The sequence below is a fragment of the Ipomoea nil genome, unplaced genomic scaffold, assembly GCF_001879475.1.
Source record: "Ipomoea nil cultivar Tokyo-kokei standard unplaced genomic scaffold, Asagao_1.1 scaffold1596, whole genome shotgun sequence".
NCBI classification, from domain to species: Eukaryota; Viridiplantae; Streptophyta; class Magnoliopsida; order Solanales; family Convolvulaceae; genus Ipomoea; species Ipomoea nil.
The window spans coordinates 809,269-831,202 of record NW_017618024.1 but is presented as its reverse complement, the minus strand read 5'-3'; the positions used below and the strand labels follow the sequence as shown (position 1 = coordinate 831,202).

At 31.5% G+C, this 21,934-nt stretch overlaps 1 protein-coding gene across 1 annotated transcript; it reads right to left on the bottom strand.

Moving 5' to 3' along the window:
* Positions 1-4,957: 4,957 nt before the first annotated feature.
* On the bottom strand, positions 4,958-6,984 carry LOC109190914 (protein NRT1/ PTR FAMILY 1.2-like). Its single transcript, XM_019341517.1, has 2 exons — positions 6,669-6,984; positions 4,958-5,957 (listed from the first exon to the last, which is right to left on the bottom strand). The coding sequence occupies exons 1-2, from the start codon at positions 6,965-6,967 to the stop codon at positions 5,096-5,098; spliced, it is 1,161 nt and encodes a 386-aa protein (XP_019197062.1). The 5' UTR covers positions 6,968-6,984; the 3' UTR covers positions 4,958-5,095.
* Between the last annotated feature and the right edge of the window lie 14,950 nt (positions 6,985-21,934).

The window sequence follows — 21,934 nt, the reverse complement described above, 5'->3', positions numbered from 1 at the left end:
TAATTTCTTCCGAGAGTGATATGAATCTTGAACTCACTGGTTAGATAAATTTTGAACTCTAATGCACACACCAACTCTAAGTAGCAGGTTCTACGAAAGTCAAACTCTTTGACTTCTTATGAATACCCTTAGTATTCAAGTCTGTTATGTCTATCTTAATATAGACCTCCACCCTGTCAAAGTCTATCTCACTATAGACTTTTAACCCTGACAAGTCTTATTGCATTATAGATTTTTATGTCTTTTCAAGTCCATCTCAATATAGACTTTTAACTCTAACAAGTCTATCTCAGTATAGACCACCTTTAAAGGCTTATAGAGTAGTTAAAGACATAAATCAGTTATAAGTCTTTTCTTTCTATCATGGGCACTGTTCTTTGCAATGCAAATGACAGTTTGTGAATCACAATGTATATGTAGTGAAGGTGTTAACTAGACACCCCCACAACTCCACGTTTATCAACATATTTCTTAGCCATCAGCTTATTGGAATATCCCCATTATCTTTCATAAGAGGCAGTTAACCATTTTTCACTCAAGTCAAGGGTCTCGTTAGGTCTATCTCTAAATAGACCACCCCAATTGAGTATAAATCATTAAGAGACTTTTGTACTCAAGCATTATGCGGTGAATTCGTTAAGTCCATCTCAATAGGACCACCATCTCATAGGGTTATAAATTCATTAAGCGTTTTAGCTCAACCTCACAAGTACACACATTATAGGAATGATCGCGATCGACCGATTAGTGTACTACTTTGTGATTCTTTTCATAGCTTCGTTTGACCACAAAAGTGAGATCCACCACGAATTCATCACCTCATGGGCTTTAAGTCATTCCATCAATAATTCAATGACTAACCCCCACACATTCAAACAAGTTTGAAGGAAGTAGATGTTTGAGGGGAAGTGAGCGCTGACCTTAATGTCAATGGTTTAGACCTTAAACTGACACGTAGTGCCTTGAGTAACTTTCTCCTTAGTAGTGAATTGAATCTTGAACTAGCCAAGGAGAGGTAGTTTTGAACTCATGTGCACACATCAGCACCCATTATGCAGGTTCTTCTTGTGACACACCCGTCTCATTGTGTGTTATTTTTTTATTTTTTATTTTTTATTTTTTTTTTTTTTTTACAGTTTTACGCTCGAATCATAGGGAGTTTGTGCAGGAGTCACTTCGAAGCTATTAAACTTCCTTAATAGCTTCTCTGTATAGTGACCTTGTAGATGATAGCTTGTAGCCATTCTTGAATTTTATGACTTTTACTCCAAGTATCACATCGCCTCCCCTAGATCCTTCATGTCAAACTTATCACATAGTGACTGTTTAGTCTCTTTTATAGCATCTATATGTGGCTAAATATTAGCATGTCATCCACATAGATGCATATAAGCACAACACTTGAGTCTACCTTTTTTGAGTATAGACACGCATATGATCTGTTTAGCGTGTAGCCCAGATCCATAAGTGTCTTATGAAACTTCTCATACCACTGTTTGCGGGCTTCAGATTTGCTTTGTAAAACATTACAGCAGCTTCGTACTTTAGCTAACACATACTCAATAGTTGAATATATTTCAACAAACTTGGTTATCTCAACTCATCATAATTACCCTTTAAACAGGAATTATAGGTCTTTCAAAATGACTCAACCAAGAATTTAAATAATATGTATAAATGCTCATTGTTAGTAAGCCACATAGATTATGTTGTCTGCATGCTGCTTCAAGTTGGACAACATAATCACAAATTTCACATAATATTCTTAATCTCATATGCAATGAATATGTTCAAATTGACATTTATTAGGGATATATTTCAACAAGGTGAATTCAACGAGTATAACTTTAACACCCAAAGTTATTCCACCTATACAACGTTTCTTTCACTTGAGCAAAAAAAGAAAAACAAAACTCATATTAAGCATTCATATGATGCAGATCAACATTACTATTGCAGTACTTCAACAATTTCTATTGCAAGGCTTTGATTGTTTAACAACATATAAAAGTCAACCTCATTTCATGTGAAGATCAAGTGACACTCTAACAGCCTGCATGATTAACACCTACTTCTTAAAAACTGGCAAGTCGAGTGGTGAAACCGAAGTTTTCTTAAGAACCATCTTCCTAGACAGAGTATTTAAGAATGATGACTGTTCCATGCTACACCATAAATGTTAGTAAAGCCTTTGAAATCAAACTCAGTACACAATTCAAATATTGAAGATTATGTGATTGTAAAATATATATGTATCTCATCAAATAGTGTAATAGTTTGTAACATATCCACAATAATAACACATAATGTTATAAATTGACATGTGCATAAGTACACAATTTATAAGCTTTAATTTATATCAGATTGATGATTTAATCACTTAGTAGTAGTGTAAAATCAACACTTCTAATACAACAAAATCATAAAGCTCATACATGTGAATAATAACAATTCACTTAGTTTTTTTGTGTACACCGCTGTTAATTTTCTCTATAATATTCAAAGCACTCACCATACAAAATATGAAATGGTGATTTCTAAAATGCTTGTCACAATATATATTTCACGTTTCACATGCTCTAAAAAAATAATAATCAATTGGATGCAAAGATATAGGCAAACCATATTCTAAATTATGTCATTATGATAGTTTTCAGAGAATATGGTCAATGCCCAATAATATATGACAAACTAATGCTCAAAATAATCATTTGCATATGATAGTAGCCTATAATCATATAAATTACATGTGCCATATTAGAATATGAGGAGACAAACCTCATCGGAGTATGGTCAAAGCTTCGATATGAACCCAATAATTATTCCAGTTGTACTCCTTGGTTAAAGGTTACACATAAGTCGAAGCAGTGTGCTTCACTAGTATTGTTCTGTATGAAGCTGCTGCCTTCCACTGCTAATCTCTGTTGTTGCTACACCATCATGTCGCCAAAAATTATTTATAATATGCGCCATGATTCGAGTAGTGATTGTTGCTATAAGTAACGCTTTTAACTGTTGGAGAATATTCGCAACGTCAACGTGCGGGCGGGAAACCTTTTAAGAAGCACGGACACAACGGGTGTATGGTAGAAGGGAAATCTGTGACGTGTTATAATAACACTACCTTAAAAGCGTTATTTTCCCGGTGCCGGTGCAGTCAGAACTCTGGCACGCTTTCGACAGGCTACACAGACCAACTACGCTTAGTTAACACCAACTATAGCGTAGGTGAACCTGACTTTGCTCAGACTATAACTCGAAGGGAGAAAAGAAGTGATTGGAGGTGTGTTTTAATGAACAAGGGAAGGGCCCCTTATATACTAACATAGGCTTCACTTCTCAGCCATCCAAATCCAAAAACAGTGCTGGACCACTCTTTCTTAACGAATGAGATTCACTCATTTGAGTGAAAACTAGCAACCACACAATATTAAAAATAATTGGACAAAGTATGTTGCGTAGCTTTGGACCAACTCATGAATTTTCCAACAGCAACGTCTCTAACTTCATCAATCTCTTGTTGATTGTAGGACAATATTCCTTGTCTCTCCAAACTCTACAAAGTTGAAAAGAGATAAATAATCAATAAGCTAGTATTTTCAAAAAATTGAAGAAAAAATATATTTTATTAAGTTACTTGCCTTATTCATTCCTTTGTATGCATGACTGGAAACAATTTCTAACATGAATTTCATCGCATAATAGCCGCATTCGGTAGTTCAATTCCTCTTTGTATGGCACACTACATTTGAATTACAGTACAATAAGATTTTTTTTTTTTAAAAAAGAATAAGATATATGTAGTTTTACAAAGTGTTTGAAGTACTTACCAAATATGTAGTCCATTTTGGTGGACGACTTTGTTTCCTTCCACTTAATATGCTTGTTGCATTGACACACCTATTAATATAAGACATAAAATATATGTAAGTACTTGACACCACTATATCAATAATTACTATTAATTAAATGATTCATAAAAGTAGACTAGAAGAGCATTTAATTAACAAATTAAATGATTCTTAAAAGTAGACTAAAAATATTTAATTTATCTTGAGAAGGAATGAAAGAGATAAAATGAACAAGTGAAGATAAGGAAAATGGTTGTTAATGAGATTTGAACCTATGAGAGTCTATGACCATATCTTTGAACTATTTGGAGATAGCAATTAAGCCATCAAACTCGACTAAGCTCCAAACAAATCCATGAACTTGGAAAAAAAGTGCAATTAGCATTTTTAACAGGTTACTAACAAAAACAGTTTTTGTTGATTAGGATGTCATGTGTATTTATTATTATTATTATTATTATTATTATTATTATTATTATTATCCACGAAGCATTTAATCCTAAAAAAAAAATTAAAAAAACCTAAAATATTTGACCCTCTTAACCAATAGTAAAAAAAAAAAAACAAATTATTATCCTACAAAGCATTATCTTGACATGGTGCGATTCCGGCGCTGTGCATACGCTCACAAAACTGTGATGTTGTAAATCTCTAATTTTGTTTTTCTAATGCTTTTTTGTTCAATAATAAATAGAACTTCGTTTTTTTGACTCTTGGGTCAATAGGGTTTTTTTGACTCTTGGTCGAGAGGGACAAATATCATAGGTTTTTTTTTTTTTTTTTTTTTTTTTTTTTTTGGGTAAGATTAGATGATTTGTAGGATAATAATAATAATAATAATAATAATAATAATAATAATAATAATAATAATAATAATAATAATAATAATAATAATGTAAAATAAAAATGCACATGACATCTTAATCAACAAAAATTTGTTGAGTACTTTAAACAAAATTTTATATAACATTTAATAATATATATATATATATATATATATATATATATATATATATATATATATATATATAAGGGTTGGGGTGGGGGAGTAGAGACAGCTGCCTCCATTGCCTCATAGTAGTTCTGTCCATGTCAACAAAATTATCTGCTTATATGAAGTCAGGTTTCAGTATACAATTATTCAGTATCGATTATTTATGTCTAATGTATATACCATATGCATGTTAAGACCATGCATCATATATATGTTCCTAGTTGACTTGTTTTACGACTCCTGTTCTTTTTCAATCCTCCTCCATGGCCACTGGTTTCTCGTCTTTAGAAGGACCATAAGACCTGCTACAAATGAGGAACAGGAGAAAGTTAACCATGCTTAACCCAGCAAGAACCCAGTAGAAGTAATCATAGTGACCCTCGTTTATATCGCTTGTTATCCAACTCCCATTTCCTCTACTTCTGCTCAATTCGCTGATGCTGCTCATCAGCAAACTCGCTAGCAAGCTCGCGAGGGAATAGCCAAGCGCGTAAAGACTGGAAGCTATAGTCGACATGCTTCGGGGAAATTCAGAAATGAAGAACTGGTTTTGCGCCACAGCATTGGATCCCACTGCGATTCCCTTGAGCGCATACTGCGGTACTATCCATAGTATTGACATTTTACTATCTCCGAGGTTGTCTGATGAGTGTTCCTGTTTGATTGCAAGGCTTCGTCGGATGCTCTCGACTTTGCCCACCATGACTGCATACCAGAAGGACATAAAGATCCCAAATCCCATTCTTGATTTGGTGCCAAAATGGACTGTGTTTCCTCTAATTCTTGATGCTACAGGCAGGAGTAGTCTGTCGTATAATACTATCCAGATAAAGGAGAACCCAACTCCAAATAAGCCTACTGAGCCTGCTGGGATTTCAAAGTTGGAACTGAAGATATGGCGATCCAGTGTGGTTGCTTGGAGGACTGCAAAAGAAGATTGACAGAAATCCACAGACATTATCACACCTGTGAACCATATTGGGATAACCCTCAGTATTGCCTTTAGCTCCTCTACTTGATCCACAGTGCAAAGCCTCCAGGGATCTATTGCTGTTCCATCTGAGTTCAAGTCTTGTTGGGGATCTTGTATGATGCAAGCCTTATTCAGAAACCTAAATAAAATAAAAATTTGTATATAATGCTGTTTGTTTTGTTAGGATCTAGACGCAACTTTCTTTTCGTATACTGCCATACATTTTCGATAAGGTGTTCGATTTGGCCCTTATCGACCTCCACCATCAATTCCCTCCCAGCATGAGACAGAACTTGACTCTAATATCATTTGTTAGCTAGTAGCACTAGCACAACTTTATTTCTTTATATTGCCACACATTTTTGAGAGCCAAGGTACTCAACTTGGTCTTTTACTAGCCTCAACCCAACAGTTTCTCTAGTCACATGATGCTGGACTTGGCCCTTTACTAGCTTCTGCCCAACAATCCCTCAATAGCGGCCAATTATTGTGTGGACCATGGTCCACACAGTGCTGTGTACCGTGACCATATATAACAAAAAATACATTTTTAAAATATTAAAAGTACATTATTTGTGTACTGAATGTACACTATACAATATAATGTATATTCAGTACACAAATAATGTACATTTTTAATATACTAAAAGTACATTATTTTTGTACTGAATCTACATTATTTTACGGTATACAAAATATAGTCCATACAGCTTGTGTGGACCATAAATAATGATTGTTCTATAGTCACATGGTGCTGGGCTTGACCCTTATTGACCTCCGCCCAACATGTATGAATTGAGATACAAGAAAGAAATTTAATCAGTAAATTCAATATAATGATTTACCGTACCTGAGTCTTTCACTTGGGTGATCCATGGTAGTGGAACTGTTGTGATGGTAACCTATTTGAGTATTTCCTGAAGAAAATTTGAGGTGTCTGTTTGTGCAAGAGGCTACAATCACTTTAAGCAACCCAGGGATTAAGCTTCTTTTGGCATTTTGTTTCACATAGAAGGGAGAACCCAGAAAGAAAGAGAGAGCTGCAAAGAGCATGAACACAACAAGAATGCCATAGCCTATTTTCCACCCAGCATTCTCCTGGATATAAACCAGACAGGTCAGAGCAACTACTTCACACAAAGCAAACATGGCATAGTACCAGCTGAAATAGCTCTCCATTGCACCACCATTCTTCTGGATTTGCTTCAACTGATCCGCTCCGAACGACAACAAACAGGAAAATACTCCACCAGATCCAAATGACAACAGAACCAAAGAGGTACACAAAAGAAGGAGTTGGAAAGTTGTGGCAGAGCTGCAGGAGTCGCTGCATGGGCCAGGTTTTGCATGCGGGATCACAGTTGGTAACCAAAGAAGAACCATTCCCTTCAATACATCCCAAACAATTATATATGTAATAATCTCAAACATTCATATTTACTGTTTTAGTGTTTCACTTTTGGGGTCAACCAGTCTAGGTTGTCAAGTGGCTAGTTTAAATTAAGAGGGTTGGAATTCGAACTTGTGATCGTAGCAAGCAAAAGACCAAGGAGATAAACCAGTTTAAGTTGTTCATAACTGGCCAGTTTAAACTAAGAGGGTTGGGATTCGAACTCGGAATTTTGTAATTACAAGTTTGTATCCTTAGCCATCTTGATTGAGATGTGAATTGAATGGGATAAATCTCGTCTTGTGACCTTAACGGTCAAAAGAAAATAAGGAGGTAATCTGGCCTTCTGATGGTAGCGGTCAAAAGAAAATAAGGAGGTAAACTAGCCGAATTCGAACTCGTAATCCTAGCAAGCAAAAGACGCAAGGAGGTAAACCAGTTTAGGTTGTCTATAACGGGCCAGTTTAAACCAAGAGGATTGAAATTCGAATTCGTGATTTGGCTGAGGTGTGCACGGGGTAAATCTCGTCTTGTGACCATTGCGGTCAAAAGAAAATAATGAGATAAACTAGCCTAGTTTGCCATAACTAATCAGTTTAAACCAAGAGGGCTGGGATTCAAACTCATGATCTTTTGATTACAAATTTGTATCCTTAGCCATCTTGACTGGGGTGACAACTGACCAGCTCAAACTTGTTACCTTGTGATTAAAGTTTGTGTCCTTAACCTTGGCTAAGTTACCATATAGTGTTTCACTACTTTAGAAGAAATAATAGGTGTGAAAACCTTACCATAAGGCCAATGATAGATGCGATTCCTATCACTTGAAATCGGCCCATCAAAGAATCCGCCAAGATGGCTCCGGTTACAGGTACAATGAATGTAATTGCAGACCAAAAATAGATCAAATTAGAGCCAGAAACCATGTCCATGTGATATTCTCCCATCAAATATTTTATCATGTCTGCAGCTAATGAGCAAGTCGTCATACTCACAAATGCCATGGTTCCTATCCAAAACCCAAACAAACACCATAGTTAATTAGTCTCTATCCTATCAAATCTTGATAGATAAAAAATAATACACTTTTATAGTATAAATTGATCCGGTCGACTATGTTGGTACTGCATGTATGCATGTATTGCCCGGAGCCAACATCTTAGAGGTTTTTCAGAATTATTATCTTTATGAGGAGTTTTAATTAATTTCTCCAAGGTATGCTTGCATGATCACTCTTGGAATTTTTTTGCAACCAAAACACCACCGTAACTCTGAATGCTTTTTATCCCTATCTAAACTCTGATCTTTTTTTTCTTTTTTTTTTTTTTTTTTTTTTCTCAATATTTAATCTCTACAAATCTTATATCTAAATTCAACATATTACTACCAAGGACCTTGTAGAGTTGTAGTCCAATGACACCAAGTTGCTCTCGGCCTTATAAGGGAGGTTGTGGAATCGAGTCTCAACGAAGTCGATATTGACTTTATACTGCATTGTAGTAGAGTTAGTAGTATTCAAAAAAATTTAACATATTACTTTTTTCTTCATGTCTAAACTCTACAAACTTTTTCTCTCCCCTAAACATTACAAACTCTTTTTCCTCTAAATTCTATAGATTATTTTTTATTCATTATTGTTTATATCTTCCCAACAAAGTACACTAATATATAGGTAAAAGCATAGTTGAATATATTGTTTATATCTTCCCATCCTTAGTATTACTCCGTACTATTTTTCTTGTAATATTATATCATTTAGTGAAAAGTGATATTGCGTTTAAAATTATGGTACACTATATATATTTGTGGCAATCAAATTTGAACTAGTTAATTACAATACATTAATTTATATAATATCTATCAAAATATATGTTAAATCATAATTTTTTTTAAAGAAATTTAAAATATAAATAATACTCCGTAAGTATTAACAGAAATCAATGAAAGCAAGCCTACCATAGATAATTTTTCTAAAAAAATAAGTGTTTTAATTCGTACCCTAAAATTGATATTATTTTTAAACTTATAGAATACTCTATTTTTGTGGCAACCAAATTAAAAATGGTTTTTTTTTTTTTTTTTTGTTTTCCAACTTGAATACATAAATTTATTTAAAATCTTTTAAAATATATGATATATTATAACAAATTTTCAAATAAAATTAAAACAATTAATGAGCATTAATATAAATCAATGATAGTTGTATGGTGTATTCAATTTAGAATTATAATGATTTTTGTAGATTTTTTAAATAAAAAAGTTTGTAAAAGTCAATAAATGATTATAAGCATTTGTGGTATAAAACTTTTATAGATTCATACAAAATTCTATAAAGAGTCTATGAAAAATCTTTAAAATCTATAAAATTCATCATTTTAAAATCTTTAAAAATTCACAAAAGTCATGATTGTATACACCCTAGTCAAGTTTATACAAAATAGAATGATTATGGATGATGTAATATAAGCCGAGTTTATATTGGCACAAGTGTCAAATAGGGTCATCTACTACTGCGAAGTGTTCAATTTTCACCACGAACTAAATTAAGTGTCAAATAGGTCCATTTACGAGTTAAATTTGTTCAATTGACTTTTTTTACAGATTAATAACAGGTTACCTATTTAATTATTAAAATAAATAAAACAAAATAAAATAAAATAAAAGAATACAGCCACCGGCTGTCCTCGCCGGACAGCCGGTGGCTGTAGTCTTTTTTTTAAAATAATTTTTAAATTATTTTGAATTTTTTTTAATAATTGAATTGGTAACCTGCAAAAAAAAAAAAAAAAATCAATTACCTACAAAAAAATAAAAATTAATTGAACAAATTTAGTAGGTAAGTGTGGTTAATTAGCTTTTAATTTAGTTCATGGTGGGAATTGAGCACTTGACAATAGTACATGAGCCTATTTGACACTTCTCCCTTTTATATTTGGTTGAATTTTGGGTAAATTTAATGATAACCAAAATTTTGATCAAATTAGCTAATAATTGAAAATTTTAGAATTTGAAAGCAGATCATTGAACTAAAACTAATTATTTAATATGGTTAATTGGTTAACTTAATTAATGGATGGATGCAAATCAATTCCTGGTAACATCAGTTAACCAAATCCAAATTAAATGAAAGTAAGAAGGTAGCAACTCTAACTTAAATGGGTTAAGGATGGATCGGTAGTGCTTTGATAATAATAAGTTAAACTATATACGAACATCTGGTCGGCTCGCGTAGTAAAAAATGGCGTCATTTCTTTTAGTAAAGAAACGGCGTCTCGTTAGAGTTAACGGAGCGTGCATGTTTGGTGTATTAATTATCAACTGAAACTGCAGTGTATCTAAACTGACATTGCCTCACATATTATTTTTATATTATCAAGTGAAACTGCAATTGAAATGAAATAAAATTGTAGTTGTGTTAAAATGAAACTGCAGTGTGTACAAAATGAAACTGAATAACAATTTCACATATTTGAGTATATATATTACCCAGCGAAACTGTAGTTATATCAAAATGATACTGTAATTGTGTTGAAATCAAATTGCAGTGTATATAAAATGAAACCGAATAACATTTTACATATTTGAGTGTATATTGTGCAATGAAGCTGTAGTTATATCGAAATGATCATGTAATTGTGTTTTAATGAAACTATAGTGTATATAAAATAAAATTAAATAACATTTTCACATATTTGTGTGATAAATATCGAATGAAACTGTAGTTATATCAAAATGAAACTGTAGTTATGTTGAACTGAAACTGCAGTGTATACAAAATGAACCTGATTTTTTTGCGGAACCGCGCGAAACAGATACCATTTTTTTTTATTAAACAAAACGACGTCGTTTGGCCATTTGGGAGCTCAGTGCATAATCAATTATGCACCGCAGTACACGATATAATTTGCCCTAGGTGATTAACACGCTTTTAAAATTCCTCACTTTAAGTGAGTGATATTTTCAGTATCAACGCTTTAACTCACTACTTGATTGCACAAAAAAAAAAAAAAAAAAAAAAAAAAAAAAGGGAAAAATGAAAATTCATTAGATACAACTTACGGTGTATTCTGTTTTCTGTTTTTTAATTTTTTAGTTTTCATTCTCTGTTTTTCATTCTCTGTTTTCTGTTTAGAAAACTTGTTTACTAACAAAAAATTGTTCTCTGTTTTTTATTTTCTAATTTTTTAGTTTTCACCTAAAATTTAGTTTAGATAATATTAATATTTTTTGAGCTAATATTTAAAATATTTTTTGGATATATTCATTTGAATGATCCATGAATATGAATATATAACTTTTACTTTGAATTCTAATATATGTGATATTTCAATATTCGTTATCTGGACCGAACTTGTATTATAATGTAACATAATTAAAAATATTCGAACTAATAATCTATTGAGTTTAATCAAAATCTAAAACATTATATAGAGTTTAATTCTTAATTTTGATGATGTAAATAATGTCTAACTTTAAAGTGTAAGCAAATAAATTATGTTTAAATAACTAAACTAAGTAGAAAAGATAGAAGATAGTGATAAGTAAAATAAGATGGTAATGAATGTAATCCTAGTAATGTGGTTATAGTGACATATAACTAAATAGATTATAGATGATTATGTTTTCCATTTCGAACACAGTTTTTAAGTGTGTTCGAGTTTTCTAGAAATTTTCAGAAATTATTTTTAGTTTTCAAAATAGAAAACTGTGTTAGTAAACATGTTTTCTGTTTTCTATTTTTCAGTTTTTGGAAATTTCCAAAAATTTCCAGTTAGTAAACGGCCCCTAGGAGTTTGTTGAACGGAAACCGATAAGAGTCAAATCCAGCACCAAGCGACTAGGGGGATTATTGGGCGGAGGCCGATAAAGATTGCTAGTGTTCCTCGAACGCCTAGGCATCCAGTTTATTTATTTATTTATTTATTAATATTTGTTTATAAATTTGATAATTATAAACTATTTAATACTTAAATATTAAATATTAACCTTAAAAAACAACTAGAATTTAAGTTGTATAAAAAATTAAAGATTTAAAGAATCAAAACACAATTTCACAAAGTCATAACTCACAAAGTATGGGTATTAGAGTAGCTGATTTCAAAAAAAAAAATTAATACTTTTTTTTTTGAATTTACGATCGATTTGAACGATTTTGAATTATTTCGCTCCAAATGACCTCATTTTGAGTGAAATAACCAACTTTTTTTTTTAAATGGAACAATAATAGATAATCGTCGGTCGCCTAGGCTGCCTAGTTTGCTGCGACCTAGTCGGCATCTAGACAACTGACATCATATATCACCGATTTCGGTAGTTTTCTAAACAGTCGGCCGCTGCCTAGCGCCTAGGCGCGAGTTTTGCAACATTATATATATATATATATATATATATATATATATATATATATATATATATATATATATATATATATTCTTTTACTGATTTATCTGTTATTGACACAGATTATAAAACACACACAACAGATTCATTCTTTAGCATAACTTAATTACATTCACCGATATATTATATGTAAAAAACAACATGCAATGGGAATTAAATAAGTTTTTATTAAAAGGAAAAGAATGGGTACCAACGATGAAAGGCAATGTTCTGAAGCCACCCTTTGGAGACGCAGAAGTTGTTCTGAAGCCACCCTTTGGAGACGCAGAAGTTGTTACCAACAGTGGCTTTTGCTCGTCGCCCATTTTCTCCATTATTTCTGTATATAGAAGCTAAGAAAGATTTTCCAATAGCAACTAGAGAGAAGAGCAGTTATGATTTGGTACTATAAACTTGTGTTTATAGTACTATGAAAGGCAATGTTATGCTTTAATTAATTTGTACGCATGCGAGGGCCGAGACAAATAGATATTTTTATCATCTTGTCCGACATTAAAATATATTTCGGTGAGGACAGTCCGAATTTAATGCACATATTTCTATCATGTTCGGAGGTGACGGGCGGAGCGGTGACCTTTTTAATCAAAACTATTTTATATTTATCTACCTAAAATGCAAAATACATTGGAAGTGTTTAGTAAATGACTATAGTTGATTAAGTTAGTCCATAGTTGATTGGGTTAACTTCAAATGGCCTATAAAAACATAAATATATTGTGTTAATTTTATTAACTTTTAAACTACTTTTATACTTTTTATTTATCTATTTATTTATTTTATTATTATTAATAGTTTCTATGCGTGAAAATTTATTATCAATATTAAAACATTGATAAATATAAATAATTAAAAATTATAATTCATGTAATATATATATATATATATATATATATATATATATATATATATATATATATATATATAGAATAAGGCTCATATGCGGCAGTGGCTTTAGGTGCGGTAGTGCGGTCATATCAGCGTCGTTCATTTTGCTTAATCTAACGGCAGCGGTTAATTTCTGAAGATTTAAAGATTTAAGCGCGTCCTGGTAAGTGAGCGGTGTTATGGTAATTGTAGTGGTTATTTATATCGGTCGCTTGTCAGTTTACACCAACAGTGTTAACAAAAGACACCAATAATGTTAGGAAAAAGCACCACAATGAAATGCACAAATACACCAAAAAACACACAACACACCCAAAAAATACACCATATAACTCACCACCCCAATGGTGTATTCTGAACACTGTGTGATGCTTTTAGTCATACCTAGTGGTGCGTTCTGGTGATGCGTATCTAATTTGTGCATGTTTTTTTTGTGTGCATTTTCTAATATGGATGGTGTATATTTGTATAACTATTAGTGTGGTCGCACTGACCGCTCGGGAAGACACCAACACGAATTCTCGAATACACCACAGTAAGGTTAATAATGCACCAATAACGAACATAAAACACACAACACTATAATTTGATATATTCTGGTGCCCAATGACGACTTTAACCTTGCAGTTCGTGTACTGTGAGAACGCGCGCGAAAATATCAAAAAAGCCTTGATGAATGTGATTCGTTGGATTTATCTAATCTAATGGCCTACAATTAACCGCACCGCCGCACCTAAGTGCACTGCCGCACTTGAACCTTCCTCTCTCTCTCTCTCTCTCTCTATATATATATATATATAATCGCACTCAGGTGCGAATGCTTCGCCCAGGCGCGAAATAGGAATGCATTCTGTTCGTCCACGTGTCCAGATCTAATGGATGAGAAATACTGATTTTTTAAAAAAATGCGGTGGCATTTTCGTAAATAATTGAACATCGAAGTGCAAGTAAAATGTATTACAAGTGCAGGTAAAATGTATTATAGGTGCAAGTAAAAATTTACACTAAACATCAATACTTAGTTGCACCAATAGTTCTAAGTAGTTGCACCTATAGTTCTAAGTAGTTGCACACATAGTTATAAGTAGTTGCACCTAGGTGTATGAATGTTTGCGAGTGGTTTTCAGGGGTATTACTACCCGCTGAACTCAGATCAATGAATGTTAACAAGGCAAAATTACATGCACTTATAGGTGAAAGTAGGTGCACCTATAGTTATAAATAGTTGCACATATAGTTATAAGCATACCCAGGTGCATGAATGTTTGCGAAAAGTGAATGCTAACAAGGCAAAATTACATGTACTTATAGGTGAAAGTAGGTGCACCTATAGTTATAAGTAGTTGCACCTATAGTTATAAATAGTTGCACAGATAGTTATAAGCACACCCAGGTGCATGAATGTTTGCGGAAAGTGAATGCTAACAAGGCAAAATTACATGCACTTATAGGTGAAAGTAGGTGCACTTGTAAGTGATTTTACTTGCACTTTGATGTTCAATTATTTATGAAAATGCCACCGCATTTTTTTTTTAAAGTTATTAGATCTGGACACGTGTCGCGCGCTGATTCGTTCGCATTTCCCTCTTGAGCACTTATTCGCACCTGAGTGCATACCTATATATATATATATATATATATATATATATATATATATATATATATATATATATATATATATATATATAAAGGAAGGGATCAGGTGCATTTGTTGCTTCCCGTGCGAATGTGCGGTGGATTAATGTGCGTGAGGTTTATACTTAATGTGCGTGAGATTTGTACTCAATGTGCCTGAGATTTATACTTAATGTGCGTCATGTTAATATGCGTGAGTTTTGTACTTAATATGCCTGAGTATTCTGTTTAATGTGCGTGGGATTTGTGCTTAATGTGCGTGCGTATTTCAGAATTACGAGCTCAGAAGGAAGCAGAACAGAAACTCACGCACATTAACGCCCAAGCTTCTTGTTACTTCTTCCTTCAATTTGGCCATGGATTCTGGATTATCAGCTACCTTCAGTGCAGTTGAATGTTTATATAAATGACGCACGCACAGTAAAATTTGCACAGCAACTAAGTATGAATTTCTATTGTATTATTCTCATAATTTTTAACCACCATAGATCGCCTCTGTATCATCATCATCAGGGAGGGGGCAAATGGCTACTGGGGATGGGGAAGAAGCTGACATCAATATTTTCTGCTGCATTTTACACATTCACTCACATTAAGTACAAATCTCAGGCACATTAAACACAACACTCACGCACAATGAGTACAAATCTCACGCACATTAATCCACCGTACATCCGCACGGGAAGCATTCACCGCACGGGAACCTTTCACTATATATATATATATATATATATATATATATATATATATATATATATATATATATATATATATATAAAATATGTATTATATACACACATTACACATATGATACATACCATCCATAGAAATTTAATTAAAATATAATCACCAATTAAATTAATTATATACGGAGTAATAATTTTAATAAAATGATAATTAAATAAAGGAAAAAGATATGATAGATATAAGTGTATGATAATAATGATGGAGTCATCAATGTTAGAATTAAATAGTAACGGAGTTATAACGATGTAAGAGTAATTTTGTCTAATAAAAATGTAGTATGGATAATATTGTCCAATAAAATTGAAGTATATACAACATTTAAAGTAAAATGTATACCTTTATTAACATACAAAAAAGGACATAAATTAATGATAGAAATTGGATGGAGACTTATTATTATTATTATTATTATTATTATTATTATTATTATTATTATTATTATTATTATTACTAGTAATTCACCCGCGCGATGCACGGAAAAAAATTATGTTATTATAAATATAAATAAAAAATAGAAAAATTAAAATATTTTAAATGGTTTAATATAATAATATTTTTGAGCTTCCATTGGTCAAGTATTTATTATTTTTATAGAATACAAAATTACAATTAAAATTAAAATTAAAATTTTGTATGGTTAATATAATCTCTAATTATGTGCATATTCAAATAAACTTATAGAGATAATTTACATAATTACATTGATTTATTCTTAATTGTATTTCATCTATATTATAATTTTCACAATACAAATAATAACTAAGATAATTACATTTGGAAAGCAAATTTCAAATTTTGTATGTGTAAATTTAAACTCCAATTGAACACATTTTTTAATTTATATGATTATATAATATATAGCTATTTTATTTTTCAAAAGTATATTTTTATATGATTATATAATATATATCTATTTTATTTTTTAAATGTTGTGCTTTTTTTTTTTTTTTTTTTTTTTTTATAATAAAGAATGTTGTGGCATTAATTGTAACATTAATTATTTCCCAAACCATATAGCTTTATTATATAAAGGATTATTATTAGAAGGATGAATGAAATAAAAAGGAAAGAAAAATAACATTATTATAGTTGTTACGGACTTACGGGAACAAAAAGAAAAATGGGCAAGGCAAATGAACAACAACAAGAGGGAGATAAATTTTAGGGATGACAATGGTAAAATAGTCATTTCATAATTAAGGCCAATTTGCTAACTAAAATCTCTACTCTTCTTTGCTAGCTTTTTAGATTTTAGCTTATTGTTCAAATTCCAATAAGTTAATCCAATCAACAACCATTTTATGGTACAGTTAAGACTAACCCATTGACCAGTCAAATCATTGCTTCTGTTGAAGCTTGAACCCACACCCTTCCCTATGAGGAAGAAACCAGTCAAATCATTGCTTCTGTTGAAGCTTGAACCCACACCCTTCCCTATGAGGAAGAAACTTGGTGCCATTGGACCACAAGGTCCTTGACAATAAAATTCAAACTTAATTGCAATAAATAACTATAGAAAATAATCCATGGTACGTAAGTCAACTTGCAACATTGTTAAAGACAGTACCCAGTCCTCAATATTGAATATATAGTTTGAATGTACATTTACAGTTTGAAAAAGTTCATCGCATATTATCAGCAAGTACCTTACTGAACAATGGCCATATATAATATCTTGACTAGGTAAATGATTAAATGATAACCAATGTGTGTATATATGTATAAAATAAAAATCGATGTGGTAAGAATGTAAAAACAGTAAAAAATGTGAATATATATAATTTGGAACAAATAAAAACATTGCTGTAAGAGTGAACTAAGAACCACTCAGAATCCCGATGGTGCAGTGACAAATGCGTACGGTAATGTGTTGGAGTGGTTTTTCAGCCAGCTAATGTTGTTGAATGGTGATGATTTAGATAAGTTTTTAATGGTGTGTTGGGGGGTTTGGCAGAGTCGGAATCAGTATGTGTGGGATTGAGGAGTTGCGTTTGACATGCATGTGATGCTACGTCGTACATTAAATTTCTGGCAGAATTGGAAGCATGCTAATGCTACTGGTAATGCATGCATTCTTATGCGCAGCTGGTGTAGAGCGGTGGGTACGGCCTCATCATGGAAGATATAAGCTTAATACGGATGCTTCGGTCAACACTACGGCTGAGTCGATGGGGTTAGGGTGGGTGTTAAGGGATCATGAGGGGTTGTTTATGGCTGCCAAGAATGTGTGAATAAATGGGGTGTATACAGTGAATGAGGCAGAGGCTATCACGGTCAGAGACGCGTTGAGCTGGTTTAAGGGCACCGGAATGGGTGGCGTAAACGTGGAGATGGATTCGCAAATAGTGTTTCACTCCTAGTCTCACCGTTCTTTTAATTCTACTTTTGGCCTGTTGATAGAGGATGTTAAAGAATTGGCTTCGACAATAGATGATGTTCAATTCCTTTTTGTTAAACGATCTACTAACAGTGCCGCCCATGTTGGGGCTAGAAAAGCCTGTTCAGGGACAGTTTGTGGGGAGTGGTTTGATAACCCACCTTCGTTTCTTGTAAACACTTTGATTCAAGATTTAATTCATTAAGTTGTTTGCTTCAAAAAAAAAAAAAAAAAAAACCCTCAGAATCGCCGCATCGATCTTAACTCAAATTTTAAAGTGCAATTAATAAAACTATAGAATGCAACTAATAATCCCATAGAGTTTAACTCACATATGTATAAATGTAGTGAACAGATGTGCTCTGTAATTTTACTTAATTATTAGTTGCACATTACAAACTTACAGTGTAGAAAATTTTATTTTACAGTATAACTAGAGTAACATTTAAAGTTTGACTTATTTACAAAATTGTCACCGACTTTTCAATCGATGCATTTTGTAACTTTGTTTAACTGCAATCTATGGTGTTATTAATTGTAGTTTAAAGGTTGAGTTATTTATAAAATTTATTAAGTTTTCAAAATCATATCCGAAAACGTTTATAAATGATAGCTGTTTTAACTATTGTTTTTTTTTTTTTTTTTTTTTTTTTTTTTTTTTTTTTTTTCATATGTAGTCTCCTACTTAATGTGATAATATTATTATGGCCATCTATTGCTATTTTGACTATTTGCAACTTTGCCATTAATAATAATAATATTATTATTCACTAGGTTATGGAGAGTGATATTGAATCAATTTAGTAATTTTAGAAAAACATATTTTCTAGGCAATTGAATATTGCCATTTATTTCATAATTCATTTAGTTATGTGAATTATGATTTTAGTTCTTATTGCTCATGTTTGATTAAGTATGAATAAATGAATATTTGATGTAAATTCATACTCTTTAATTGGTTCATACCCTTTAGATAGCTTTATGCATTCGATCACATTAAGTGCATGATAATAAGTTTAATTATGTAATTAGGATTTGTGAGATTTTGATTTACAAATGACAGTATATCCTTTTGGTTTGATATTGTTAGAGTTTGTAAATTCAGTCTATTTCTCATAAATTTGATTTTATGCATTAAAACATTTTGCCATGAGTTTACAGTTTAAAAATTTTAAAGTATATATCTAGTACATTATTATCAAAATGATGGGTCCCTTTTGGTTTAATTTGGACTCATTAGTGTTTGAATATTAAGTTTATACTTTGAAATCTCATATTGTAAATTGCTTTAAGTTATGCAATTTGTTTGGAATATATGAGTTTAATGTTTAATTTTATGAATATTTGTCCTAAGCATAATATTCTGTTTTAAATTATGCAATTTTTATTATGTCATTAGCAATGCATAAATTTAGGATTGAATTATATTAGTTCCTACTTAAGCTAGACTTATGCATAGACTTTAGTTGCTGTAATGTCTGAATTATTTTAACACGTTTAGTCCGTTAATTTAGTTCACCAATTTAAACTTTAATTAATCATAGGTGAACCATACAGTTTTCTGGTGTATACCCTACAATTTTAGGCTTATACCTCAAACAATTATACATTAAGTGTACATGAATTGGTGAGGTATACAAGTTTTATGGCCACGACTTAAGTACATCTTGTGCCACTAGTCCCCTTAAAATGATACTCTATCTAAGGAATTGGTCGTCAGTGAAACTTTGTCTTTTACCAATTTTCTTAGGGGTATATTTGAAATTTCCCATCATAATTTGGTATAACCTGTTTGTTAAAGTTTTAAGTATTACTTGCCAATGTGATTAGAATGTTTGGTTAATTAAGGAATAGCCATAGCATATTCAACTAGCTAAGATTATTAAGCTTCATCACACAAAGGTTAGGCAAGGACTTGATAATTGTCTAGTGATGTTATAATTTTAATTTGGTTGGGGAGTAGCCACAACATCCTTAATCAGTTAAACTTATATATTATACGGTTTATCTCGATCACATAAAGTTTTAGACACATAAGTTGTGATTAATTGTATGTAATATGATGGAATTTGGCCCACATGCAATTTTGTTATATTTGTATGATTAATTAGGATGAAATATTGAACTATGATCATAATTTAGCCCACAGACAATTATGTATTGGAATGTAGTTTAGTAGTTTTATCAGTGGTGATAGAAATAAATCAATTTATTTTTATTTTTTTTAAAAACAAATCAATTTATTTACTTTATGGTTATTTGTAAATAATTTCCAGTTCTATCATGAAATTTAGTTTTATGATGTAAAGTTTTGATCATATTTCTTAATTTGCCCACAGAGATTAAGAAAAGGAACATGATTTCTTAAGTTTTATCATAATGGTTGTAATGAATCTTATTGAATAAAAGTTTAGCCTACAGGAAAGTTTTATGTCACTTGATTCTTCAACTCATTTGATAATTGTTTCATCATAAATAAAATTTCACTTGTATCTAATTGAGTAAAACTTTAGCTCACATGCAAGTTTTATGTCACTAGATTCTTTTGGCTATTTAGTAATTGTGAAAAATATTATCATAAGGGTTTTTTTAATTTAATTTAATAGAATTAAAACTTTAGCGCACCAGCAAGTTTTATGTCAATAAATCCCTCAACCCATTAGATAATAATTTTATAACAATTTCTTAGAATTTATAAATTTAGTTCAATTATAATTCTAAGTTTCATGGTTTGCATTGTCATAACATGTATTTAGTCACTTCCCAAAATTTAGATAGCCACTTTTATTAATTGATCTATTGCACGAAGCTTACTTGGTTCTTTGGACTAACTATAGTAAGTTACGTGATATGATATACCTCTTTTGGATTTCAAGAATAAAATCTATCTTTTGAGCCAAATTCTAACTTGGTTTTGGAAGGTGTATTTTGTTTTTTGTTTTTCTTTTTAGTATGTCCAACTATAGTGGGGAATTATATCTTCATTATTTAGTTGGACTTTAATTGGAACAAAAAATTGATTATTTAGTATGCCCAACTAATGGTGGGGAATTATATCTTCATTATTTGTGTATCTTAATAAGTTCATTTTATTAATTTCGTTGAAAAATATCTTAAACAGTGGGAGTGATCATTTAGAAATAGATCATTAAGATGCTCCACTAAAGATTATGAATTTAATTGGCTTCATACATCCCAAATTGGATTGTATGTCAAACAATAAGTCCAAAGGATTCCACGAGTATTAATCTTGTATTTGTTCATATAAATTCATAAGTTCAAATTATTGGACCTTTGGTTGTGCAACATATTTATGAAAATGTTGTAACAATATTAAGGAGCTTATTAGAACAAAAAAAAAAAACATTTAATTTGTGGGACACTGTTATTTAATAAATTCTTTAGTGATTAATAGAATCTTTAGTTTCTTCAAAATTGAACCTGGGCCATTTTGGTTTGTAAGGCTCAAAACAATTTTGTGAGACATAAAAGTTAGACTCATAATGTTTAGTTCATTTTGAAGTAGACCTTGAAGTTATTTGGGAAGTTATGGTGTATGTTTAAGATTCCAAATGTATGGACTTAGACTTTTGGTTTATTGTCCAAGTTGTTGGAATGGTTCTGTGACTTGACTATCTTTGGCTATTTTGATGAGTGGAAGTGACAGATGTGTCAACTCCGA

What these genes read in the sequence shown, in the direction of transcription:
- LOC109190914 (XM_019341517.1), bottom strand. Translation starts at nt 6,967, where the DNA reads ATGTTTGCTTTGTGTGAAGTAGTTGCTCTGACCTGTCTGGTTTATATC. An exon ending in CACCCAAGTGAAAGACTCAG is followed by an intron (nt 5,958 to 6,668) that starts GTACGGTAAATC and finishes TATTTTATTTAG; the next exon opens with GTTTCTGAATAAGGCTTGCA.